Source organism: Pygocentrus nattereri, chromosome 11, assembly GCF_015220715.1.
Source record: "Pygocentrus nattereri isolate fPygNat1 chromosome 11, fPygNat1.pri, whole genome shotgun sequence".
Classification (NCBI taxonomy): domain Eukaryota; kingdom Metazoa; phylum Chordata; class Actinopteri; order Characiformes; family Serrasalmidae; genus Pygocentrus; species Pygocentrus nattereri.
In genome coordinates, this window is record NC_051221.1 from 1,432,501 (window position 1) to 1,460,315 (window position 27,815).

The 27,815-nt window shown below is 41.5% G+C and overlaps 2 protein-coding genes across 5 annotated transcripts in view; one reads left to right on the forward strand and one right to left on the reverse strand.

Annotated features, from left to right (window-relative positions):
- tert (telomerase reverse transcriptase) overlaps positions 1–3,276 on the forward strand; it is a 43,066-nt gene extending 39,790 nt beyond the window's left edge. For 3 of the 4 annotated variants that reach the window (XM_037542457.1, XM_037542458.1, XM_037542460.1), the window contains exons 14-16: positions 1–82; positions 1,833–1,964; positions 2,297–3,276. The exon at positions 1–82 is cut by the window's left edge and continues 43 nt beyond it. In XM_037542457.1, coding sequence (XP_037398354.1) covers positions 1–82; positions 1,833–1,964; positions 2,297–2,400 — 318 coding nt within the window. In that variant the 3' untranslated portion in view covers positions 2,401–3,276. Of the gene's footprint in view, positions 83–1,832; positions 1,965–2,296 lie in introns of those variants that run through there. The other variant, XM_037542461.1, reaches the window with a different exon arrangement.
- Positions 3,277–4,112: 836 nt separating this feature from the next.
- Positions 4,113–27,815, reverse strand: slc6a18 (solute carrier family 6 member 18). The gene is made up of 12 exons (XM_017687298.2): positions 27,607–27,815; positions 23,600–23,740; positions 21,349–21,486; positions 20,259–20,440; positions 19,384–19,494; positions 16,749–16,861; positions 14,525–14,653; positions 12,102–12,258; positions 11,583–11,787; positions 11,052–11,211; positions 8,534–8,696; positions 4,113–7,416 (listed from the first exon to the last, which is right to left on the reverse strand). The coding sequence occupies exons 1-12, from the start codon at positions 27,758–27,760 to the stop codon at positions 7,210–7,212; spliced, it is 1,860 nt and encodes a 619-aa protein (XP_017542787.1). The 5' UTR covers positions 27,761–27,815; the 3' UTR covers positions 4,113–7,209.

Genomic DNA, 27,815 nt, shown 5'->3' on the forward strand with positions numbered 1-27,815 from the left:
AGAACCAACCCCCGGTTCTTCATGAAGATCATCTGGAGCACAGCCAAGACCATCAGCAGGTCCATCACTCACGCAAACACAGGCAAGTCCAGCACTCGGTTCTGTTCCAGTCCAGCACTCGGTTCTGTTCCAGTCCAGCACTCGGTTCTGTTCAAAAGCAGTTCTCTATTCCCTGCACAGTATGAATTCAAATATTTCTACATTCACCGTAGTGTGAATTTGATCATTTGTACTTTCACTGTACAGTATGAATTTAAATATTACTGCATTCACTGAATGGGATCATATCTAGATGAACTGTACAGTGTGAATGGGATCATATCTAGATGAACTGTACAGTGGGAATGGGATCATGTCTAGATGAACTGTACAGTATGAATGGGATCATATCTAGATGAACTGTACAGTGTGAATGGGATCATGTCTAGATGAGCTGTACAGTGTGAATGGGGTCATGTCTAGATGAACTGTACAGTATGAATGGGATCATGTCTAGATGAACAGTACAGTGTGAATGGGATCATATCTAGATGAACTGTACAGTATGAATGGGATCATATCTAGATGAGCTGTACAGTGGGAATGGGATCATATCTAGATGAGCTGTACAGTGGGAATGGGATCATGTCTAGATGAACTGTACAGTGTGAATGGGGTCATGTCTAGATGAACTGTACAGTGTGAATGGGATCATATCTAGATGAACTGTACAGTATGAATGGGATCATATCTAGATGAACTGTACAGTGGGAATGGGATCATGTCTAGATGAACTGTACAGTATGAATGTGATCATAACTAGATGAACTGTACAGTATGAATGTGATCATAACTAGATGAACTGTACAGTATGAATGGGATCATATCTAGATGAGCTGTACAGTGCGAATATGATCATATCTAGATGAACTGTACAGTGCGAATATGATCATATCTAGATGAACTGTACAGTATGAATGTGATCATAACTAGATGAACTGTACAGTATGAATGGGATCATATCTAGATAAACAGTACAGTGGGAATGGGATCATATCTAGATGAGCTGTACAGTGTGAATGGGATCATATCTAGATGAACTGTACAGTGGGAATGGGATCATATCTAGATGAACTGTACAGTATGAATGGGATCATATCTAGATAAACAGTACAGTGGGAATGTGATCATATCTAGATGAACTGTACAGTATGAATGTGATCATAACTAGATGAGCTGTACAGTGTGAATGGGGTCATGTCTAGATGAACTGTACAGTGTGAATGGGATCATGTCTAGATGAACTGTACAGTGTGAATGGGATCATATCTAGATGAGCTGTACAGTGTGAATGGGATCATATCTAGATGAACTGTACAGTGTGAATGGGATCATGTCTAGATGAACTGTGCAGTGTGAATGGGATCATATCTAGATGAGCTGTACAGTGTGAATGGGATCATATCTAGATGAACTGTACAGTGTGAATGGGATCATATCTAGATGAGCTATACAGTATGAATGGGATCATATCTAGATAAACAGTACAGTGGGAATGGGATCATATCTAGATGAACTGTACAGTGTGAATGGGATCATGTCTAGATGAACTGTGCAGTGTGAATGGGATCATATCTAGATGAGCTGTACAGTGTGAATGGGATCATATCTAGATGAACTGTACAGTGTGAATGGGATCATATCTAGATGAGCTATACAGTATGAATGGGATCATATCTAGATAAACAGTACCGTGGGAATGGGATCATATCTAGATGAACTGTACAGGGCGAATCTGTTGCGTTTTGTTTTTGTATATGAATCTCTCTCTGTTTTCTCTCTGTCTTCTGCAGTGGGAACAGTTGACCTGGTCAGCCCTGTATTACAGTATGAAGCCATTGAGCTGTTATGCTGTTTGGCATTCGGGGTCGTTTTGACCCATCATTCTGCGTCCTACTGCTGTCTGCTCCCTCAGCTTCAGAAACGTGAGTGACCCTTAATAACAGTCTGTACAGGTTTCTCCACTTATGACCTTCAGTTTGTCCGTTTAATGATATTTAGAGCTGGAGACCAGGATTCTAGACTGCACAGTGGGATTAAGTTAAAGCGATTATTACCCAGTTTCTCCAGATTTAGTCGGTCAGATGTTTCCTTCTTTAGCTTTAGAGCATGTTAGCATGGTGCTAACTGCCTGCTTCTTCAGTGTCTCTAATAGACCTGATTATGTGGTTTCTAACACTACAGCACAGCTAAGCATGCTGACGCCGTGTGCTTTGTTTTAAACTAATGCTTCCTCTTCTTCTCCTCTGCGTCGCAGGTAAAAGGCGTCGGTGTTCTGAGCTCCGAGGTCTCAGGCTGGCGCGGGTTCTCCAGGCAGCTACTCCCAGAATTCCTCCTGATTTCAGCACCATCCGCACCTGAAACGCCCGCATTCGGTCTGTTCGGCGCTCTGCGGAACCCTGGGGCCGCTGGTGCCGCTGGTGTTCAGATCCAGAACACTGAACCTTTACTGACAGAACTTTCAGTCCAGCTCTGTACGGTATATCGATTAGTGACCATTATCAGGATACTGACCTTCACGATACTGACATCACACAAAGGCTGCAATATGTAAATGAGCCCTCCTTGACCAGTCACAGCTCCAGATGAGTTTCTATGGGCATTTTCTTGAGTCAACGATTGGGCTCAATTTTTTTTTTAATATCGAAACAGTGCAGCTACCACATTAGGCTGTTTTCATTTATCCTGTGTTATTCAAACTGGGGAGGTTTAAACTAAAATAGCAAAGCTGGTGAACTGACAGGCTGGTCCACTACATTCCGCTTTTGTACCTCAACACTGATAAAACTAATGTGGTCACTTGTATCAAATGTCTTAAACGTTTACCTCAAGTATTAAAAAGCTCAATTTAACAATTTGTGCATTTTGTTCAGCTCTAATCAACTCTAATCAATTGTATAAAGACCTTAGGAAGCTGGGACAGACCTTTTAAAGCTGTTTAGCTCAGCAGTTCATCAGATTTGTCCAGGTAAAAATCTACTTTGAATTGAATGGAAGACCGATTACGTAGACGAGGTATTTAAGGTAACTAAACTAAAAGGTAACTGGGCAAAGTGGATTGTTCATCAGGGCTGCCAGGCGATGTGTGTAGTTAATTATGATGAATCATATTTGTCTCATTGGCTGAAATTTGACCCAGGAAAAAGAGTGTGTTCCATTTATGAAGCAGTGTGTCGCTTTCTAGCTGTATGAGTGTCACAATAAACTTCATCATAATAGATTTATTACCTTCAATAATTCAGTAACTTTTGTCGTTTTAAACTCTGAACCTGAAGATCAGGTGATCAGAGTGCACTCAGGTTCATGACCAACATCCAGCGAGAGCTACAGTGGCTGCATGTTCTCAAAGGGTGTGCATCATATATATCATACAGTCAGTGTATATATGTGTATATATATTACAAATATCATACATACAGTCGGAGTACATATATATATATATATATATATATATATATATATATATATATATATATATCATACATACAGTCAATGAGTGTATATATCATATATACAGACAATGAGAGTATATATTGTATATGGACTCAATGGGTATGTATCATATATAGTCATAGTATATGTAGTATATATCATACAGTCAATGAGCATATATATCATATATACAGTCGATGGTTCAGCTCCTCTGTGATCGAATCTCTCACTCTCATTCATTCAGCTGGTGGGTTCTTGTTACAGTGGAGTTTCTCGTCGAGTTTCTCTGCTGCTTTTGTTAGTTTGCTGCTCATTGATTTATCCCTAGTCCTCTGTGAGCGCCTGTCCAGCGTGGTCTGCTGAAGGAGCTGAAGATCCCCCTTTAAAAGCTCTTTAAAAGCTGTATCTGAACGAGAATTGCAGTCACTGATTCTGTCAGGGCTGGGCTCCAGCCTGCACTGCGACGGCTGGGGTTAGTAGTTTATATTTATTCTAATGTTGGTGCTTTTTGTTTTTTTAAATAAGCACTTACTGTCCAGATAAATAAATCTGGATTTGATTTTCTGATGGTCTAGGAGTTTTACACGCCCCTGTAGTGCAGGGCGTGGCGCCGTGACCATGTGTATCAGTACAATCTCAGTGCTGATGTTCTCTCCATATCATTTGGGCCAGGCTTTCTGCTGAGGTTTGTATTTGTTTGTCCAGTGTTGGTTACAGATGGACGTTAATTGCGTCCGATTGCTCCGACATCAAATAAAAACAGTAATAAAGTTTCCAAGCAGCTTTTCTGAAGCTGTTTTCATTCAGTCATAGCCGTCACACAGTCTGCCACGCTGGCCACCAGTCCAGCAGCACTTTATCTGTGGCTTTAGGCCAAACTAGATCCCGACTGTTTTGAGCGGAGAGCTGATTTGTAACGCGTCAGTGGCTTATCTGTGCTAATTGGTCTCATTTGGGCTCTCGTTATCAGCGCTGTTGTAAATTTAGCCGGGCTCCTGTTGACCTCAGATGGAGCCAAATTAAAAAGTCCATAAAGAAACATGCCTTGTTTGTGTTTTTTGTGGTGCGTTTAGTTGTTGTTGGTTACGGGTTTTGCAGCCTTGTGGTGCCAGATTTGTAGCGAGACCATCTGGGGAAACCCACGACAAAATTTTGGGCTAAATATGGTGGAGCGTATTAGGTGGGAAACAAAGCTAAGAGTGAGATCCAAGGTGGAGCTCACAGTAGGTGGCGCTAGTGCACTCATTATCGTCTGACTGACAGAAAGCCTGTTGTTGCTCAATCTCACAACCCCATCCTGATTTCACTTCCCAGAGAGTTAGCAGGTTAGCACGTTGTCATACAAGGCATTACAGTTAACTGTAAAACTATCGCTGAGCGCAGTGCCAAGCATCGGATGGAGTGCTGTAAAGCACCACCGCTGGACTCACTCACTGGAGCAGTGGAACCATGTTCTCTGGAGTGATGAATCTTCTCTATTTGTCAGTCTGATAGACGAGTCTGGGTTTGGCGAATGCCTGGAGAACGTTATCTGCCTAACTGCACTGTGCCTGCTGTAAAGTTTGGTGGAGAAGGGATGATGATATGGGGCTGTTTTTCAGTGGTTGGTCTAGAACCCTTAGTTCCAGTGAAGGGAAACCGTAATGCTTCAGCAGAACCAGGTATTCTGGACAGTTGTAGCTTCCAACTTTGTGAGAACAGTTTGGGGAAGAACCTCTTCTGTTCCAGCCTGACTGAGCCCCAGTGACCAAAGCAGCTCCATAAAGGCCTGGCTGGCTGAGTTTGGTGTGGAGGAACTTGCCTGGCCCTCACAGAGTCCTGACCTCAACCCCATCACACACCTTTGGGATGAGCTAGAACAGAGATTGGGCCCTCTTGTCCAATATCAGTGTCTGACCACACAAATGCTCTTCTGGATGAATGGACAAAAATTCCCACACATTCCAAAATCTTGTAGAAGCTTCCCGGAAGAGTGGAAGCTGTTAGAGCTGCAAAGGGGACCAGCTCCTTATTAATGCCTATGGGTTTAGAATGGGATTCATAAAAGCTCCTGTAGGCGTCCCAATACTTTTGTCCATATAGTGTATCTGTGTATTTTGAGGTTCCTCCCAGAGCTGTTGATTGACAGCTCTGGTATGTAAGTTTCATCTGATATTATTTGGACCCACCAAGTCTGCATCCGAACCGCTGAATCAAGCCTTCCGGTCTGCAGTCCTTGGTTTTGCCTGATCTGGTAACTGTGGATCCACCTGCTCGGCTGTGGTGACTGAGGGTTAATGAGGTCATCTGGGCTGGAGGTCAGGCCCAGTGGAGACAGAAAGTGACCGTTTATTATGTCGAGTGCTGAATCGCATAGATCTCAACAACTCTTCTAGACAAAGCCTCCATAGTAGAACCCCATTTGGTTCCCCGAAGAAGTTTTCAGCAGGTGTCTCATGGCTAGTGACGAGTGTAAAGAACCTTTTTTAATGTTTAAAGAACCTCCCGATGCAGTCATGTGGAAAGGTTTAGATCTACACAGTTGCTGTTTGTTTACTGTTCTTTTACTGTTTGTTTACTGAACTGAACACACTGGAAAAAACAAAAACAGATTCAAACCCTGTGGTGAATATTCGATCTCGCATTAAACTCAAAGCAGCTCAGCTGTGGTTTCCAGCTGTGTGAAGCCGTCAGTGCTGAGAGGATCAACACTGACTCTGCTTTCTGTGAAAGACTGTCTGAACATTCACACTAAACTCCAGCCCAACAGTGGAAAACTCTCCGATATATCACCTTATTAATAATCAGTAAATAAACAATAATTCTTCAGTAAAGACGGTGCTTAAACCATAGAACCATGAACACTCCAGGAATCCTCTGCATGATGTATGGTGTGAAGGTCTTCAGACTGTTGGAGAATGTACTATATATGCTTCTATTATTGAACCTTTTTGAAAAGGGTTCTAAATAGCACCAAAAAGGGTTCTGCCGTTGTAACAGGCCAAAGAACCACTTTTTGGTTCTGTATAGAACTATGTAAGTGAGTAACCAATAGTGGAGCTACAGCACATTCTCCATCAGTCTAAAGAACCCATTCACCATGCAGAGAACCGTGCAGAGGATTCTTGGAGAGTCCATAGTTCTGAATAGAAGCGTTTTCGTTAACACTTTACTGTAGGGCGCTGTTCATAAGGCTACATGACTGTTTATAAACGCCCATCACAACAGGCGTCGTCGGTCATGAAGGCTACTTTAGCTGACTTTGATCAAAATTGGCAGACGTAGCTTTTACGCTTATTGGAACAAGCATTTATAAGCAGTTGTGTAGGGTTATGTCGGTCGGAATGACGGCCGTAAGTAGGTGTCATGCAGCCTTATGAACAGCAAGTGTTACTGTATTTTCGTTCGTTTGGTTTATTTGGTTTATTTTCACGTCTTTTTGGACTTTTTTAAACAGGTTAACTTTAATTTTAATTTTAGGAGTAAGTTTGTTCGGCAGACACACACTTTCTACTTATTGATGCCCTGAGCCTGTTATCCCTTCAACAAGAGCAGCAGGAATGACCAAAAACGCAGTGGGAATCATCAATATACAAAGAAATAAACGCAGCAGTGGTGCTGGCGTTTCCTGTCCGGTCCTGTGTTGAGAAATGTGTGGGGACTTGTATCATTAGTCTCTCAGCGACTGAAGGCGGAACCGGTCCCAACAAACCCCCTCGGTGTGGCGGTCCGGCTCGCTCCGTACCGTCCTGAGTCCGTCTACGTGTCGGGGTCGAAGGCCATGTTGCTGTAGGGGTTGGGAGGGGGCAGGTGCTGCTGCTTGTGGTGGTCTTTGTTGCAGAAGCGTCTGCAGAGGTGGTACAGAGCCACGATGGGGATCGGCAGCACCGGCACCGCCGACAGGAGAACGCAGATGGAGAAAACCCAGTCGGGGTACGGCTTCTCCTCCGACTCCGGGAACAGCGCCTGGACGCAAACACAGGATCGGCGCTTACGTTAGACGCCACCGAGTCAATTCCCAGTAGAAAGCGAAACCACTTGATTTAACCCTGATGGTTTCTAATGGGCTTTTCCCAGCAGGAACACTGCAGTACATTCCCTCCCTGTTAAATGGGATGTAAAAACCTTGAAATGGCTCCTGATTCGTTTTTCTTCTTGAGATTGTGTCCTAACTGCTTCATATAAAGCACTTTTCAGCACTAACATCGTTTTCCAAAAGCAGACCTCAGAGCAGAGGCCTCGCAGAAAGCGGCTATTTCAGCGTTTTGCGGTGTCGTCTTGAGGTGTTTTGCTCTCTAAAAGCAGGTTTTCCAACTTGCGCAGGACAGCCAGCCTAAAAATGGGCCAGTCAGGTTTGGAAGTGTGTCATTTTTCAGCAAATTGCTTTCAGTAAGTAGTTTTCTTTTTCAAATCTACTCATTAAAGTGGGCGCAGAAAGTAGCTGGTTAAGCTAAAATCCCTAATGTGCCACTGTAAAATAGCATTTTGTGATTTACGCAGAAAAGCTAGCGAGGAAAGTAGCCTGTTACCTAAAGTTGCTATCTGAATTCTTAGTTTGTAAACCTGTGTTGGCTGTAAAAGAGAGTCGCTAAGCCAAAACTGCCGCTTGTTAAAAGCAGCGTTTATTTATTTTGTGATCATTCTTTCAATTAGTTTTAAAGTAGTGTCACATAGCAGAGCTAGCACAGGTAGCTTCGCTACACTCTGGGTAGCTGGGCTGAAACTGGGCTGTTTGCCCAGTTTGTCTTAAACTCGGCACAGCAAAGCCACCAAAGATGGTTAGATAGCCTAAAACTGAAAACTTTCTCAGAAGCAACGTTTACAAATTTACACAGAAATCAAGACACAGGTAGCAGCTTCTAGTTTGAAGCTAGCAGAACAAAGCTAGCAGAGCAAAGCTAGCAGAGCAAAGCTAGCACACACAGCTGCTACACACTAAAAACTGTTTTCTGTTTTGTTTTTACACAGAAAGAAATTAAAACCGTTTAGTTTCTAATCTCGCACAGCAAGGCCGGTAGTGTGTGAGTGTGTAATACAGGTAATCAACACTGTGTACAGTTCTGTCTTTATTTTGGACACTTACGTAGTCCGGGTTCCAGGTGGGGTATTTGGGCTGCACCTGCCCCTGAATGACGATGTAGGCCACCAGCACGACCAGCAGCATGATGGGGCTGATCCCCATCCAGCAGATCTTCCAGAACCAGTTTGGCCTCCGACCCGTCATGTACTCGATATCATCACTGAATCTGCAGCACAACAACCCACCGTTATTCTGGGAAACCCAGCGTTCTTCACGTTCTCTGTGCTCCAACGCTGTGCCTCAGTTCCACGGGAAGGCGTGAAGGCCTTCATGAGGGCAGTCAGGTGGAGAGCAGGAGAACAGCGTAGTGTGCAAACAATCACAGTCTGTTATTCAGCAAGAGTGTGCAAGAGTGTGCAAGAGTGTGTTAAAGTGTGAGTTTTCTGAGAGTATAAGAGTATAACAGTATGTATGAGTGTGTAAGAGTGTTTGAGTATTTAAGAGTGTATAAGAGTGTGGTTGAGTGTGTAAGAGTGTATAAGAGTAAGACTGTTTACGGGTGGGGCAGTCGTGGGCTGGATGTCAGGGAACCAGCGTCGTGACCGGAAGGTCGCCGGTTTGATCCCCAGACCCGACAGCACATGACTGAGGTGTCCTTGAGCAAGACACCAAACCCCCAACTGCTCCTGTTGTTGAGTGTGTTAGAGAATATAAGTGTGTTTACATGTGTAAGAGTGTTTGAGTATTTGGGGAATATAAGAGTGTCAGTGTTTGTGGACGAATGAGTGAGTGTGTAAGAGTGTATGCGTTTTTTGAGTGTATCAGAGTTTTAACAGTAAGAGTGTGTATGAGTAAGAGTGTTTGAGTATTTAGGAGTGTATAAGAGTGTATTTGAGTGTTTAAGAGTGTGATTGTGAAGAGTGTATTTGAATGTATAGGAGTGAATAGGAGAATATGAGTATGTTTGTAAGAGTGTATAATAGTGTGTTTGAGTGGATGAATTTATAAGAGTAAGATTGTCTAAGAGTGTAAGAGTATGTATGAGTAAGAATGTTTGATTTTTTTAGGAGTATATAAGAGTGTTTGAGTATTTAAGAGTATAACAGTGTGTTTGAGTGTTTAAGAGGTTTGAGTAAGAGTACATGAGTTTGGGTGTGTAAGAGTGAGTGAGTAAGAATGTATAGGAATGTTTTTGAGTGTGTAAGAGTGAGTGAGTAAGAGTATATGGGAGTGTGTTTGCATGTATAAGAGTGAGTACAAGTGTGTAAAAGAGTGGTTGAGTGTGTAAGAATGAATAAGAGTGTGAGTGTATATAAGAGAGTAAGAGTGTGGGTAATAGTAAGAATGTATGAGTGTGTACAAGTCTACAAAAGTGAGTAAAAGTGTGAAACTGTAAGAGTGTAAGAATGTATGAGTGTATAAGTGAGTAAAAGTGTGAAACATAGTGTGTAAGTGTATGAGTGAGTAAGAGTGTGTACAATAGTGCATAAGAGTGAGTGTGTCTAAATAGTGTGTAAGAGTGTGAGTGAGTGTGTACAATAGTATAAAAATGAGTGAGTGTGTACAATAGTGTGTAAGAGTACGAGTGTGTAAAATAACGTGTGTGAGTAAGAGTGTATGAGTGAGTAAGAGTGTACAATAGTGTGTAAGAGTATGAGTGTGTAAAATAGTGTGTGTGAGTAAGAGTGTACAATAGTGTGTAAGAGCACGAGTGTGTAAAATAGTGTATATGAGTGAGTAAGAGTGTATGAGAAATAGTGGGTAAGAGCGTGCAATATTGTGTAAGAGTGAGTAAGAGCATGTACAATAGTGTGTAAGAGCATGTACAATGGTGTGTAAGAGCATGTACAATAGTGTGTAAGAGTAAGAGTGTGTGCAAATGTGTGTAAGAGTGTGTGCAATAGTGTGTAAGAGTGAGTAAGAGTGTGCAATAGTGTGTAAGAGTGAGTAAGAGCATGTACAATAGTGTGTAAGAGTAAGAGTGTGTGCAAATGTGTGTAAGAGTGTGCAATAGTGTGTAAGAGTGAGTAAGAGCATGTACAATAGTTTGTAAGAGTAAGAGTGTGTGCAATAGTGTGTAAGAGTGAGTAAGAGTGTGTGCAATAGTGTGTAAGAGTAAGAGTGTGTGCAATAGTGTGTAAGAGTAAGAGTGTGTGCAAATGTGTGTAAGAGTGTGCAATAGTGTGTAAGAGTGAGTAAGAGCATGTACAATAGTTTGTAAGAGTAAGAGTGTGTGCAATAGTGTGTAAGAGTGAGTAAGAGTGTGTGCAATAGTTTGTAAGAGTAAGAGTGTGTGCAAATGTGTGTAAGAGTGTGCAATAGTGAGTAAGAGCATGTACAATAGTTTGTAAGAGTAAGAGTGTGTGCAATAATGTGTAAGAGTGTGTGCAATAGTGTGTAAGAGTAAGAGTGTGTGCAAATGTGTGTAAGAGTGTGCAATAGTGTGTAAGAGTGAGTAAGAGCATGTACAATAGTTTGTAAGAGTAAGAGTGTGTGCAATAATGTGTAAGAGTGAGTAAGAGTGTGTGCAAATGTGTGTAAGAGTGAGTAAGAGTGTGTGAGTGAGTAAGAGCGTGTTTACCGTTTCATGCCGTAGAACAGGATTACAGCAGTGATCTCGAAGAAGGCGATGATGAGGAGGGGGACTGAGCCCACGTAGCTGTTAAAGACATCCAACCAGTAATTCCCTGATCCCATCGTGAAGATCAGAGCCACCAGGAAGGAGATCACACAGATTACAGCTGCACAAACACAGACACCGGATCATCACCAGTAACCAGCTTTTTACTATTCACGGACCATTTTATTAATGTTTACTGTGACTATCAATTATTCAGCATCTGCTAGGAATTATTCAGCATCTGCTAGGAATTATTCAGTATCTGCTAGGAATTATTCAGGATCTGCTATTATTCAGTATCTGCTAGGAATTATTCAGGATCTCCTAGGAATTATTCAGTATCTGCTTTTATTCAGTATCTGCTAGGAATTATTCAGCATCTGCTAGGAATTATTCAGGATCTGCTAGGAATTATTATTCAGTATCTATAAAGGCCTTGGATAGGCTTGTCAGGCATGTTAGAGCAAACGTGTTCAGAGCACTAATTCATACCGGTGAAGAGCTCTTTGGGCATCCACTTGGGCACCATGTTGAGGTCCAGCAACGGAGTCAGGACCCCCTCCAGATTACCAAACATGGAGGACAGGCCCAGACTGAAGAGCATGAGGAAGAACAGCACTGCCCACACCTGAGAGCCCGGCATCTCAATCACGGCCTCCGTGAAGACGATGAAGGCCAGACCCGTCCCTGACGCGCTCTGGAGGACAGGTTTTACTGACCGGTTACTTTCTGAAGTTCGCTTCTTTACTTTTACACTGAGGCTATGAATGATTTTGAATGATTTTGAATGAATGATGATTTTTATACAACTAAAACAGTCTTGGTGGTCAAACCAACCAGAGATTAGTACAAAATGTACAAAATTTTATATCTACTCATTAAATTAAGAAAAGCCATTAAAAATGAAGTAAAAACATGACGTGAGTCATTTATTTAGAGATGTTAAACATCAAATAGGGTCAAACTGACTGCAAAGATAAAATGAATTATGACTAACTGGAGTGGAGTTACCTGGTCCAGGAACCTGTCCAGGCTGCAGTGTCTGAGCGTTAGATTAGCCACTCTCTCTTGATATGAGGCGTTTAAGTTCTCCAGCCACATATCGTAGTTATGCATGGTTATGTTCTGGTCAGCGATGTCGAACTCGTTCGTCAGTTTGAGGATGTTGCTGTGGGTTAAGACATTCAGGTGAGGTGGTTGATGAACTTTAGGGAGTGAGGTTGTGTTTCACTCTGCTGTGTTTAACGTGCACTGGCTGATTAAAACTTTTAGTTGGGGAGGCATTAAAATATATATTTTAGACATGTTTACAATCCTCAGTACCAAAAACGTTTGGACACTGAGTGAAATGCTGAAAAAACACAGTGCTTAGCGAATTGTGTTTGAACAGAATTCCACTGAAAATAGTACACAACCAAAATATTTAGTCAAAATTTTTTAAAACATGTTGCAACTCTCAAGTAGCAGTTGGGAGTGCAGAGAATCCCAGATGACCATGTAACCCCCAACCTCCACCAGCACCTTCCGGGGAACTCCAAGCCACTCCTGGGCCAACTGAAAGATAGGACTACACTAGGGTCTTGTCCCAGTCTTTAGAGTGTAGGCGACCACCCTGTTGAAGCAAGCTCATTTCCGCTGCTTGTATTCGTAATCTCATTATTTTGATAATTACCCACTGCTCACGACCACAGGTGAGGACCGACTGGTAAACAGAGGTTTCCCTTATGGCTCAGGTCCAGTGGTACAGTGACTGCATTACTGTTGCCACCTGTCCCAGTCTACGGACGATTTCATGATCCCTTGGGCAAGTACCTTCCCCCTTACCTGGAGTGAGTATGCCATCCTTTTCCAGGCTAGGACCATACACTCAGACCTGGAGGTGTTGATCCACGTACCAACTGCTTCACACTCAGGAGCAAAGCCACCCTGGCCGCTTCTGAATCATTGGACAGTCCATAACCTCCTTGACACTGACCAAGGAGGTTGGATTTTGCTTCCGCCACCATTGCCACTGCAGCCTTTTTTTGCCTGTCGGTACCTCTGGGTTGGGAGTCTTTCAGGCCATCCAGTCCCTAAAAAGGCCTCTTTCTTCAGCTTGATGGCCTCCCTCACCACTGGTGTCCACCAGGGGGTTCTTGGGTTACCACTCCGACAGGCACCCACAGCTACACCTGGCAGCTTCCACAATGGAGGTTTTGAACAGGGTCCATTTAGATTCCATGTCCCCTACCTCCCCATGAGAAAAGTTCTTCCAGAGGTGGGAGTTGAAATCATTCCGAACAGTCGTTCCCAGCACACCCTCACTATTCGCTTGGGCCTACCGGGTCTGACCGTCTTCCTTGCCATCTGATCCAACTCACCACCAGATGGTGATCAGTTGACAGCTCAGCACCTCTCTTCACCCGAGTGTCCAGAACATATGGTCCCAAGTCAGATGAAACAACAATAAAGTTGATCATTGACCTTTGACCCAAGGAGCTCTGGTACCATGTACACTTATGAACATCCTTGTGTTTGAACTTGGTGTTTGTTATGGAGAATCCATGCCTGGCACGGAAGTCCAATAACAATTCACCATTCGGGTTTAGATCGGGCCGGCCGTTCTTCCCAATCACGCCTCTACAGGTCTCCCAGTCATTGCGAACATGAGCATTAAAGTCTCCCAGTAAGACTATGGAGTCTGTAGGCGGGACCCTCTCCAGAACCCCGCCCACTTGCTCCAGGAAGGCCGAATACTCTGACCTGTTGTTTGGTGCATAAGCACAGACAACAGTCAAAGCTTTCCTCTCTGTGATTTTAATTCGCATTGAGGCAACCCTCTCGTCCACCGGGACAAACTCCAACTGCCTGGTCACCAGCCGGGGACTCGTGAGTACCAAAGGTATTAAAGTTACAAAATTGAGGTTTGTACATTAGCATGTTTGTTTTGAAATAAATCATGGATAGGCATCAACTTCACTGTTAATATTAATCTCAGAAACTGATATAAAATTTGTTCATAAATGTCTTCAAGTTTTTTTTTTTAGGATTTTGTCCGTATTTATAGATAATATAAAAGTGATCGGCACATGTTGGGGGGTTAAATCTAAATTATTTTTAGTTAATAATATTATAATTAAGGTAATTATGTACATTTGCATCAATTTCATTATTTAGAAACAACTTTCAAGCACTAAGACATAAACCTCAAGATCAAAACATTTTGTTGATTTTCTAAGTAAAAATAAGTTAAAACATCCTCTACAGAGACACACTTACATGTGACATTTATTTTAAGAGTTTGGTAAAAATTGAACACAAAAAATAAAATGTAACTTATTTGCACTCAGAAAAACAACAAAAAAATGGAATTTGATCAAGAGTGCACAAAATTTGCACACAATTGTCAACTACTGTTACAGTATCACAGAGTATGTGCTGAAAGTGGACTGTACCTGTTGAAGCAGTTGATGTTGTTGGTGGTGGCTTTGAAGCCCAGGATGGCGAATATGGATATGGAGGCGTAGAGGGAGGTGGCGCTGTTAATGCAGCCCACCAACATCGTGTCCCTCTCACAGTTATTCCTAACAAACACACGAGAACTCTCAGTAAACAACACGATTACCTTTTCCTCAGTGATTAGTTCATTACAAAGCCAGCTTTAGCAGATTCTCCACAAGGGGGAGCTATTAGCACAGTTGCTTTGGGGAGCTGCATTGAAAGGGAGGAAACCCACACCAGCAGGAATGACATTAACAGTAATGAATAGTAAAATAGCAACTCTTTGCTGTTATCAGCTGCACCACGGCGCACACAGACGCAGCGGCTCGGAGCTCTCTGTTACGGTGCTTTTCTTTTGTGTCTTTATGTATGTGTTTGTTCGTAAACGTCACATTTTTACCGCAAACCCTACCTACAGCCGGCAGGATCTTCTGAGGTATCGGATTACTGCATAACCGGGCCGTTACCAGTGAATTTCTGCACCCACACGGTATACCGGAGGAGATAGCCAGGACACCGGGGGCTCCGTGGTTTGTTTTTGGTTTGATTTCTGCCAACAAGTTAATCGCTGACTGCTGTGTTTTGGTCATTTAAAGACAGTTCTCCCCAAATTCCAACAACACATAAAATGTGCTACCAGTGGGAGAAATACATTAGACACTACACAAACATCAAGAACAGTTTTAAACCGACATTATTATCACACGGCTCCATCTTTTTGAGACCTGCATACACCCATGCAGTTACCAGATTATTAAGTATAAACACGCTGAACCAGTTACTGACACAGTCTGATTTTCTGCAGTTACCAGATTATTAAGTATAAACACGCTGAACCAGTTACTGACACAGTCTGATTTTCTGCAGTTACCAGTTTAAGTGTAAACACACCGAACCAGTTACTGACACAGTCTGATTTACTGCAGTTATCAGATTATTAAGTGTAAACACACTGAACCAGTTACTGACACAGTCTGATTTTCTGCAGTTACCAGTTTAAGTGTAAACACACCGAACCAGTTACTGACCCAATCTGATTTACTGCAGTTATCAGATTATTAAGTGTAAACACACTGAACCAGTTACTGACACAGTCTGATTTTCTGCAGTTATCAGATTATTAAGTGTAAACACACTGAACCAGTTACTGACCCAATCTGATTTACTGCAGTTATCAGATTATTAAGTGTAAACACACTGAACCAGTTACTGACACAGTCTGATTTTCTGCAGTTATCAGATTATTAAGTGTAAACACACCGAACCAGTTACTGACACAATCTGATTTACTGCAGTTATCAGATTATTAAGTGTAAACACACTGAACCAGTTACTGACACAGTCTGATTTTCTGCAGTTATCAGATTATTAAGTGTAAACACACTGAACCAGTTACTGACACAGTCTGATTTTCTGCAGTTATCAGATTATTAAGTGTAAACACACTGAACCAGTTACTGACCCAATCTGATTTTCTGCAGTTATCAGATTATTAAGTGTAAACACACTGAACCAGTTACTGACACAGTCTGATTTTCTGCAGTTATCAGATTATTAAGTGTAAACACACTGAACCAGTTACTGACACAGTCTGATTTTCTGCAGTTATCAGATTATTAAGTGTAAACACACTGAACCAGTTACTGACCCAATCTGATTTTCTGCAGTTATCAGATTATTAAGTCTAAACACACTGAACCAGTTACTGACACAGTCTGATTTTCTGCAGTTATCAGATTATTAAGTGTAAACACGCTGAACCAGTTAATGACACAGTCTGATTTACTGCAGTTATCAGATTATTAAGTGTAAACACACTGAACCAGTTACTGACACAGTCTGATTTTCTGCAATTATCAGATTATTAAGTGTAAACACACTGAACCAGTTACTGACACAATCTGATTTTCTGCAGTTATCAGATTATTAAGTCTAAACACACTGAACCAGTTACTGACACAATCTGATTTTCTGCAGTTATCAGATTATTAAGTGTAAACACACTGAACCAGTTACTGACACAATCTGATTTTCTGCAGTTATCAGATTATTAAGTGTAAACCTCAAAGCAGTTCGTCAATTTAGTTCATATTAGGAAAGCTAACTGCTAGCAGTAGCTAATTCCTTTTTTCGTTTCCCATTCAGATGGATTTTTTCGATTTGAATACAGACTCTCACTTTTTGGGGTTGTAGCTGGAGAATGCAATCAAACCTCCAAAAGCCAGAGACAGAGAGAAGAAGATCTGAGTGGCAGCGTCCAGCCACACCTGAGGATTTAACAGGATCTGCCACTACACACACACACACACACACACACACAGGAAATAACACACATCTTATCTCAACACCTGCCAACCATGAGATATTGTAAAACATATAAACAAAGTTAATGGCTCTAAATGTAGGTATTGTGATATAAACCGAGTCCGTTCTACAGTTTCTCATTAGACTGAATGAATAACAGTCTCTAAATGTAGGTATTGTGATATAAACCGAGTCCGTTCTACAGTTTCTCATTAGGCTGAATGAATAACCGACTCTAAATGTAGGTATTGTGATATAAACCGAGTCCGTTCTACAGTTTCTCGTTAGGCTGAATGAATAACCGACTCTAAATGTAGGTATTGTGATATAAACCGAATCCGTTCTACAGTTTCTCGTTAGGCTGAATGAATAACCGACTCTAAATGTAGGTATTGTGATATAAACCGAGTCCGTTCTACAGTTTCTCGTTAGGCTGAATGAATAACCGACTCTAAATGTAGGTATTGTGATATAAACCGAATCCGTTCTACAGTTTCTCGTTAGGCTGAATGAATAACCGACTCTAAATGTAGGTATTGTGATATAAACCGAGTCCGTTCTACAGTTTCTCGTTAGACTGAATGAATAACCGACTCCAAATGTAGGTATTGTGATATAAACCGAGTCCGTTCTACAGTTTCTCGTTAGACTGAATGAATAACCGACTCTAAATGTAGGTATTGTGATATAAACCGAGTCCGTTCTACAGTTTCTCGTTAGGCTGAATGAATAACCGGCTCTAAATGTAGGTATTGTGATATAAACCGAGTCCGTTCTACAGTTTCTCGTTAGGCTGAATGAATAACCGGCTCTAAATGTAGGTATTGTGATATAAACCGAGTCCGTTCTACAGTTTCTCGTTAGGCTGAATGAATAACCGGCTCTAAATGTAGGTATTGTGATATAAACCGAATCCGTTCTACAGTTTCTCGTTAGGCTGAATGAATAACCGGCTCTAAATGTAGGTATTGTGATATAAACCGAGTCCGTTCTACAGTTTCTCGTTAGGCTGAATGAATAACCGGCTCTAAATGTAGGTATTGTGATATAAACCGAGTCCGTTCTACAGTTTCTCGTTAGGCTGAATGAATAACCGACTCTAAATGTAGGTATTGTGATATAAACCGAGTCCGTTCTACAGTTTCTCATTAGACTGAATGAATAACCGGCTCTAAATGTAGGTATTGTGATATAAACCGAGTCCGTTGTACAGTTTCTCATTAGACTGAATGAATAACAGTCTCTAAATGTAGGTATTGTGATATAAACCGAGTCCGTTGTACAGTTTCTCATTAGACTGAATGAATAACCGGCTCTAAATGTAGGTATTGTGATATAAACCGAGTCCGTTCTACAGTTTCTCATTATACTGAATGAATAACTGTCTCTAAATGTAGGTATTGTGATATAAACCGAGTCTGTTCTACAGTTTCTTATTAGACTGAATGAATAACCGGCTCTAAATGTAGGTATTGTGATATGAACCGAGTCCCTTCTACAGTTTCTAGTTAGGCTGAATGAATAACCGACTCTAAATGTAGGTATTGTGATATAAACCGAGTCCGTTCTACAGTTTCTCGTTAGGCTGAATGAATAACCGACTCTAAATGTAGGTATTGTGATATAAACCGAGTCCGTTCTACAGTTTCTCGTTAGGCTGAATGAATAACCGACTCTAAATGTTGGTATTGTGATATAAACCGAGTCCGTTCTACAGTTTCTCGTTAGGCTGAATGAATAACCGACTCTAAATGTAGGTATTGTGATATAAACCGAGTATGTGCTACAGTTTCTCATTAGGCTGAATGAATAACCGACTCTAAATGTAGGTATTGTGATATAAACCGAGTCTGTTCTACAGTTTCTCATTAGGCTGAATGAATAACCGGCTCTAAGTGTAGGTATTGTGATATAAACCGAGTCCGTTCTACAGTTTCTCATTAGACTGAATGAATAACCGACTCTAAATGTAGGTATTGTGATATAAACCGAGTCTGTTCTACAGTTTCTCATTATACTGAATGAATAACCGACTCTAAATGTAGGTATTGTGATATAAACCGAGTCCGTTCTACAGTTTCTCATTAGGCTGAATGAATAACCGACTCTATATGTAGGTATTGTGATATAAACCGAGTCTGTTCTACAGTTTCTCATTAGGCTGAATGAATAACCGACTCTAAATGTAGGTATTGTGATATAAACCGAGTATGTTCTACAGTTTCTCATTAGGCTGAATGAATAACCGGCTCTAAATGTAGGTATTGTGATATAAACCGAGTCCGTTCTACAGTTTCTCGTTAGGCTGAATGAATAACCGACTCTAAATGTAGGTATTGTGATATAAACCGAGTCCGTTCTACAGTTTCTCGTTAGGCTGAATGAATAACCGACTCTAAATGTAGGTATTGTGATATAAAAACTCGATCTCACAGCAGTAGCTATGAAAGAATACATATGTGGAGTCTTTGTAGGGTATTTGTTCATGTATATAATAATAGTTACTCACATCTGGGGTGAACAGATACCTCAGTCCATCTGTAGCTCCGGGAAGTGTAAGTGCCCTCACCAGGAAGATGGTCAACACCAGGTATGGAAAGGTAGCTGTTATGTACACGGCCTGTACACCCAAACAGATCAATCAACCTCAATCACCAGGTGTCTCCAGAAGATCCACTGTATCTTCTTCAGTTTCAAAGATATAGAGGTATAAAATGGGTGGAACCTCATTTTTTTACCTTAAAATGAGCACTAGACAAAATTTTCTTTGAAAAGTCACAATAATAATATCTTTAGGGTTTATTATATTATTATTTGGTTTAGGATGTGTTTGGCTACCAATATTTACTGAAAATAAATGTTTTTGAGCAAATAAGTTCCTCTATATCTCCACACTGAAGAACCTCAAATCTATCAGACTTTGATATTCATTACAAATCTGATGGTATACTTTTTCTAATTATTAGTCTCTACACCTTTGATGAGATTCATTTTTTTTATGGTCTTTATTGTCATTATTTAATATTTACTTTCCACCGTTGGATCTTTGCAGGTGAGCTATGGGCAGTGTGGGCATTGGCTAGCCCACAAAACGAACCCAAACAGCCCACTGTGATTTTTTTTGTGGGCAGCCTGCACACTGGAATGCCCACTCAAACCCCCAACCTCAGGTAGGGGCACTGGGAGTTAGGCCATGTTAGGCCAATGCCCAATGCCCTCACCCTAATGTTGGCCAATAGACCGATGTACAAATCCCCAGTGCCCCAATGTGGGAAAGGTTGTCTACTCTGACCTTGCCAATGGTCTCCATGGCTGCGAAGGTGCCCGTGTGGATGAAGCTCCAGATTTATATAGTTATTTATTTATGTATTATTGTATTCTGACCTTCCCAATGGTCTCTATGCCCCTGATGAAGCAGATGTAGACGATGCTCCAGGCCGTGGCCAGGCAGAGCACCAGCCACCACTGCAGTGAGCCGTTATTATCGATATTCGGGGTGATGTTGAGGGTCTCCCTGTACCAGAAATAATTCACTGGGGTTCCCTGGACACATTCCTCCACATAACCTGTGGATTCAACACAGATTCTTATTTATTCCTTGTTCTCATAATGATATGTCGTTCTGAAATGAATGCCCAAAACACATTCCAAAAAAGTAGTGGCGGGAGCAGCTTAAGACCAGTGACACTGTGAAATGTTCAGAAAACATAAAAGAGGTGATGTAGAAGCGTCTATGAAAGGCCACTTTACACTTCAGCTGAAAAACAATGATCTTCAACAAGTGACTGCAGGAATTTTGTGTGGAGGAGTTTCAACCAATACAGTTCGTAATATCATCAAAGGATTCAGGGAATCCAGAGAAATGTCTATGTGTAAAGTACAACAGTGAAAACCACAAACTTGAATGTCGTTTCTGTGATGGAGATCGTTACATGGGCTCGGAAATACTTTGAAAATAAACATTTCATCGCTGCGTCCTCGAAGGTTAAGACTGTACTCTACATAGTGGAAGTCATGCGTCAACAACATCCAGAAACGCTGCCAACTTCTCTGGGCTCAAGCTCATCTGAAATGGATTGATTTAGATTAGATGAAGTGACCCTCATTCACAACGGGGGACTAACTTCTAGGTTGTTTATGGAAATAATGGACATCGTGTTCTCCAGGCCAAAGAAGAAAAGGACCCTCCAGACTGTTACCAGTGTAAAGTTAAAAAAGGGATCAGTTTGTGTCTTCAGTCTTCAAGTGATTATGAAGAGCTGTTATAAGGAAAGGTGACGAAACTGTAAACAGGCTCCTGTCCAATCTTTTTAAAATTGTATTCCAGGCACCAGATATAGAAAAAGTGGATATTTACCCAAGAAATAAAGAAAGGTAAAACATCAAATATAGTTTTCAGTTTTCTACAGAATTAATGAATCACTGCTTTCTGTTTTTCTTTGTGTCTGAAGTAGGTATGACTGTGTGTGTGTACCTGTTTGGCTTTCGTCGAGGGGACACTGGCTCCATGGCAGTGGATCCTGGAAGGAGTTGAAGAAGTACCAAAGAACCCAGGCCAGGATGGTGTTGTAGAACAGACCCACCAGGAAGGAGACGGCCATAGAAGCCACCCCTGTTACACAAAGGTACAGCGTTACAGCTGCGGACAGTTACACTGCAGAAAACAGCATCTTGACAACTCTTAGATTCAGTTGATATGTCTAATATTTCTCATTTTGAGATATCTAGCTTATTTCTTGTGACGTTCACTTGTTTTAAGTAATTTTATTAAGTAAAATGATTTTACAGGCAGATAATTTTCCTGAATTTTACTTAAAAAAATTACTTAAAATAAGTAAAAAATGGATGGAAATAAATTAAATTAAGCTTTAAGCAAAAACCACAACAGGGGAAATATGAGATTTATTGACTGTAAGATAATTTTACTTGGCATAACGTTATTTTTTTAAGTGTAAATACACAGAACACCGTAAAACCACAGTCCATTACTGAGTATGAGGTGCTTTACTTTTGATCTATTTCTTTTGATCTATGTCTATAACTTCACTGGTCTTGAGAATGATTTTTCTTGTTTCAAGTATTATTTATTGAAATAAGTCAAACAACCTGCCAGTTCTAAAAGATACTTTTACTAAAGAATACGCTCTACAACTTTCGAATGGTCTTTAAGGAATCTGAGAAACATTAGATGTATTTGTTGGATTTAAGACGTCAGCAGCTCCAGCTGGGTGTTTTTGGTTTGTGCTGTCAGATGTTCTGAGATGATACCGATGACATGTCTTATGAAGACTGGCCTGTTTAATTGGCCTGTGATTGGTCAGGTGATGTCAGTGATCTCCTGATCTCTGCAGTCAGTCTCCTTAATCAGACCACGCTTGATCTTCCTCTGATACGAGAGACACTTCATCAGATTCTATGGATTTATGACGAGACTGTGATTAGATTGTGAATTGATTGTGATTAGATGATGACTAGACTCTGATTTAACCGTGATTAGTGCCCCCCCCATGTGCTTTTTGATAGTCCACATGCTTCTTTGTTTTGGTATCCCTCGTCCCGCCCCCTTGTTTTGTGATTCCTCCCCTGATTGTCTTCACCTGTCCCTCGTCTTCCCGGTGTCGTGTCTGAGCCCTGTGTTTGCCCTTTGTTTTGGCTGGTCTTTGTTTGATGTGAGTTTGTTGGATGTTTCGTTATCCCGGCCTCTGTCTTGAGCTTCAGTCTGTGTTTATTGTTTCGTGTCTGTCCTGTGATTTTTCCGTGTTGGTTATATTAACCTGGACTGTCGTGACCATGACCCTGGATTTGCCCTCAATGAAAGTCGCTTATCTCAGCACGTGGGTCCACCTCCTCGCTCCGCGTTATGATTAGATTGTGATTTAGCTGTGATTAAACTGTGACTAGACTCTGGTTTTAATGTGATTAGCCTGTGATCTATCTGTGATTAAACCGTGACTAGACTCTGGTTTAACTGTGATTAGCCTGTGATTAAACTGTGATTAAATCGTGACTAGACTCTGGTTTAACTGTGATTAGCCTGTGATCAAACTGTGATTAAACCGTGACTAGACTCTGGTTTAACTGTGATTAAACTGTGAGTAGACTCTGGTTTAACTGTGATTAAACTGTGACTAGACTCTGGTTTAACTGTGATTAGCCTGTGATCAAACTGTGATTAAACCGTGACTAGGGTCTGGTTTAACTCTGATTAGCCTGTGATTAAACTGTGATTAAACTGTGACTAGACTCTGGTTTAACTGTGATTAGCCTGTGATTAAACTGTGATTAAACTGTGACTAGATTCTGGTTTAACTGTGATTAGCCTGTGATCAAACTGTGATTAAACCGTGACTAGACTCTGGTTTAACTGTGATTAGCCTGTGATTAAACTGTGATTAAACTGTGACTAGACTCTGGTTTAACTGTGATTAGCCTGTAATTAAACTGTGATTAAACTGTGACTAGACTCCGGTTTAACTGTGATTAGTCTGTGATTAGATTGTAAATAGATTGTGATTAGATTGTGATTAAACTTTGACTAGACTGGAACTAGATTGTGATTAAATTGTGATACAACTCTCATAAGACTTTGATTAAAGTGTGCATAGAATGTGAATAAACAGTGATTGGACTGTGATTAAACTGTGATTGTGATTAAGGTGTGATTGGACTGTGATTCAGCTGTGATTGGACTGTGATTAAGCTGTGATGAGACTGTTTTTACTGACCGAGTCCCCCTAGGTAAGGAGAGATGGTGTTCCACACCCCGATGCTGCCCTTTCGGAGGCTCTGTCCGATGGCCAGTTCCAGATACAGCAGCGGCAGACCCTCGAACACCAGCGCCACCAGGTACGGGATCAGAAACGCACCTGGAACACAGACAGAAACTCTTACGCTGAGAATATATAAGATTGCTGATCATTCTATTACCTCTTTAAAGCAGAACTCCCTTGATTCTTTAAAACGTTCAGTGTGAAACGTTGTGTTCTAGATAAACTGACCGAGTCAGAGCTGCTCACAGTGGTGGTGATGGGAACCAGACGTCCCCCTCTAAAAGCTCCTCATGCAGACATGCAGGGCGCTGTGCGGCAAAATAGTCCCCAAAGAAAACTCATTATTCCAGATTTTCCACTGTTTTCCATCATCAGCATTCCATATAAGCTCAGAAGACTCGTGTAGGTTCTCTGGTGGTTCTGGGTGGTAAATAAAGTGTCTATATCTGTGTTGTAGTCATGGCGACGCCTGGTTCCCATCACCACCACTGTAAAGACGTCTGAACCGTTTCACACTAAACCCTCAGAACCTCTCTGCCATATCTGCCCAGTAAACGTAGAGATTTGTTGACTGACTGGATTATTAATCCATTTTATATCACAGTGTCTAATCAAACTGCATCAGCTGTGTAGTTCTGTGTTTTGCCAATGTCTAAAATCATCACAGTCCTTGGTAGAAATAACTGATAATGCTTAGAACAACCTAAAACTAAACAACCTAAATCTTTTCTATAGAGCACCGAAAAGGGTTCTGCTATTATTACAATGTCAAGCTTGTATCAATTGAAGAACCCTTTTTAGTGCAGTTCTTGAGGATACTGACTCTCTTAAAACAGGCATAAGCACCAAGATACTCTAACTAACTAACTTACTCTGAAATGAAAAACAAGTTTTAGATATTCAATGAGTAAGTGTGTGGTACAGACTCCAAAGTACTAGATATTTATTTAAGGTAACATGATGGTATGATACGCTAAGTATGAAGAATGTCTAGATAATTTACACTAAGATTAATAACAGCTATAACAGCTTCAGCTCTTCTGGGAAAGCTTTCCGCAAGGGTTAGGAGTGTTTATGGGAATTTTTGGCCTTTCTTCCAGAAGCACATTTGTGAGGTCAGACACTGATGTTGGACGAGAAGGCCTGGCTCACAGTCTCCACTCTAATTCATCCCAAAGGGGTTCTATGGGGTTGAGGTCAGGACTCTGTGCAGGCCAGTCAAGTTCTTCCACACCAAACTGGCTCATCCACGTCTTTATGGACCTGCTTTGTGCACTGGTGGGCAGTCATGTTGGAGCAGGAAGGGACCGTCCCCAAACTGTTCCCACAAAGTTGGGAGCGTGAAATTGTCCAGAATCTCTTGGTGCTGAAGCTTTAAGAGTTCCTTTCACTGGAACTAAGGGGCCGAGCCCAACTCCTGAAAAACAACCCCACACCATGATCCCCCCTCCACCAAACTTTACACTCGGCACAATGCGGTCAGACAAGTACCGTCTCCTGGCAACAGCCAAACCCAGACTCGTCCATCGGATTTCCAGACGGAGAAGCGTGATTGGTCACTCCAGAGAACACATCTCCACTGCTCTAGAGTCCAGTGGCGGCGCTTTACACCACTGCATTCCACGCTTTGCATTGTGCTTGGTGATGTAAGGCTTGGATGCAGCTGCTCGGCCATGGAAACCCATTCCATGAAGCTCTCTACGCTGTTCTTGAGCTGATCTGAAGGCCACATGAAGTTTGGAGGTCTGTAGTGATGGACTCTGCAGAAAGTCGGTGACCTCTGCGCTCTATGCCCCTCAGCATCCGCTGACCGCTCTGTCATTTTACGTGGACGACCACTTCGTTGCTGAGTTGCTGTCGTTCCCAATCGCTTCCACTTTGTTATAATCCCACTGACAGTGGACTGTGGAATATTTAGTAGTGAGGAAATTACACGACTGGACTTGCTGCACAGGTGGCGTCCGATCACGGCACCACGCTGGAATTCACTGAGCTCCTGAGAGCGACCCATTCTTTCACTAATGTCTTTAGAAGCAGTCTGCAGGCCGAGGGGCTCGGCTTCATACACCTGTGGCCGTGGAAGTGACTGGAACACCTGAATTCAGTGATCTGGATGGGGGAGTGAATACTCTTGGAAATATAGTGCATTTAGCCTTTAATTTAACCAGGTGAGCCATTAAGATCATGTGCTTATTTAGTGATGACCTGACAGTTTACATTTTTACATTTACATACATTGATGTACAGTTACATTTTAGTGGTGGGTTCATAATAAAGCTGCTCTGTTTTCCTTTCTTTTGGTCCAAAACTGGTTTAAACTCATTACTGTGTTTTATTAATAGGACCCTCTCCAGTTGTGAGCGGTCTTATCTCTGCTCTCTGTCGATAACGGATACGGTTTAAAGGTTTGTGGCTTGAATGTGTTTAAATTGTGATTGGGTTGTGATTTAACTGAGACACACTGTGGTTAGACTCTGATTTAATTGTGAGTAGATTGTGACTAGATTGTGATTTGACTGTAACTAGACTATGACTAGACTGTAAATCGACTGTGATTAAATTGTGATTGGACTGTGATTGAATTGTGATTAGATAGTGACTTGACTCTGATTAAACTAATTGGATCGTGAATGAACTATGATTATACTGTGACCAGATTGTGATTAGAATAGATTGTCATTGGACTGTGATTAGACTGTGATTAAACTGTGATTAGATTGAATACACTGTGACTCGACTGATTAGATTGTGATTAGACTGTGGTTACAGTTTAACGGTTTATCAGAACCACTCTAGTGATTGGATCTGTCAGGTTCTGAGAGGTTTTACTGGACTGGGAGAATCTGTGTTTATCTACACTGAACTGGATTCACTGCAGTAGCTCTGAAACTCCTCCCGCTGGAGTCACTCCACACTTTAAACGTCTGATCTCTGACCTTTTCCACTCAGCCTGACACGCTTATCTGACGTTGGTTCTTTAGTTTCTGATCACTGTTTCCGTTTTTGTTACATGTTTTATTGCTAAACAAGATATCGGTCAGTGAGGCCCGTAGAGCACCAGAACAGGTTCTGCTGTTGTTTACAATGCCAAGCTTGTAACAATAGAAGGACCCATTTTCTTGCCAAAAAGAACTATTTTCATAAAAGAGTTCTCTTTAGAACCATGTACATCATGTTCTCCATCAATCTGAAGAACCTGCACCAAGCAAAAGCCATTTAAGCATGCAAATTGTTCTTTGAGTGTTTATAGCTCTTTATAGAACCAATTGGTCCTCGTTCTCCAACCGTTCTTAAGTAGAAATTTCTTCTTAAGCCCACTTACGCAGTTCTGGCGAAGACTCTGACTCACCAGAGTTCTCTTACGTGGGGTTTGTTCTCAGGTAAGAACAGAATTTACACATCTTCTTAGAACCTTTCTTAGAACCTTTCGGAAGAACACACTTAAGAACAGACTTAGGGAGATGATGGACAATAAGGCCGGGTTTCTTTACTAAAGAACCCTTAAAGAACCATCTTTTCTGAGAGTGTAGATCAATCTGAGATTTTAGTAATTGTAAGTTTACTGGAGAACATTAAAATGTTCTTTAATTTACATTACTGCAATTCTAATGTAATTCTACTGGTCCATTCCTGGAGATTAACAACTGTAAAAATATGCTAATTCATAAAGAAAGCATGCTCATTTGCTTTAAACCTCTAAAAAGCTAAGAATCTCCAAAAGTTTTGATGACCCCTGCACATTTACACAAGTGCGCTTCTAAAAATCAAGGTTTCTGTAGATTGATGCCACAGAGGAACCACTGAAGAACCTCCCAGTTGAGTGGTTTCCATTTTTCTGGGAGTTTTCTGAAGATTCATCATTTTAAAGGTTCTGTAGTGGTTCTGTCACTCTAAGGAGCCCCTTTTTAGCACTTTTTAAGACCAAAGCTGTTTTGGGGTTTCTCCTCCAGAAGGTTCCTCACCTCCTCCGTAGATTTGGCACAGGTAGGGAAATCTCCAAATGTTCCCCAAACCCACCGCAAATCCAATACAGGTCAGCAGGTACTGGATCTTATTATCCCATTTTGGGCGTTCCTCGGTTTCAGACACGGTATCTCCTGCTTCTCTTTCGGCCATTGTCACCTACAGTCCAGATCTTCTTCAGGAGAGCTTTTCCTCTGTGATGCTGCAG

Coding starts and splice junctions, on each gene's coding strand:
- slc6a18 (XM_017687298.2), bottom strand. CDS start 27,760: ATGGCCGAAAGAGAAGCAGGAGATACCGTGTCTGAAACCGAGGAACGC. Junction 19,495..20,258: donor GCATAGAGACCATTGGGAAG/GTCAGAATACAA, acceptor TTGGGTGTACAG/GCCGTGTACATAACAGCTAC. Junction 14,654..16,748: donor TCCAGCTACAACCCCAAAAA/GTGAGAGTCTGT, acceptor TGTGTTTGTTAG/GAATAACTGTGAGAGGGACA.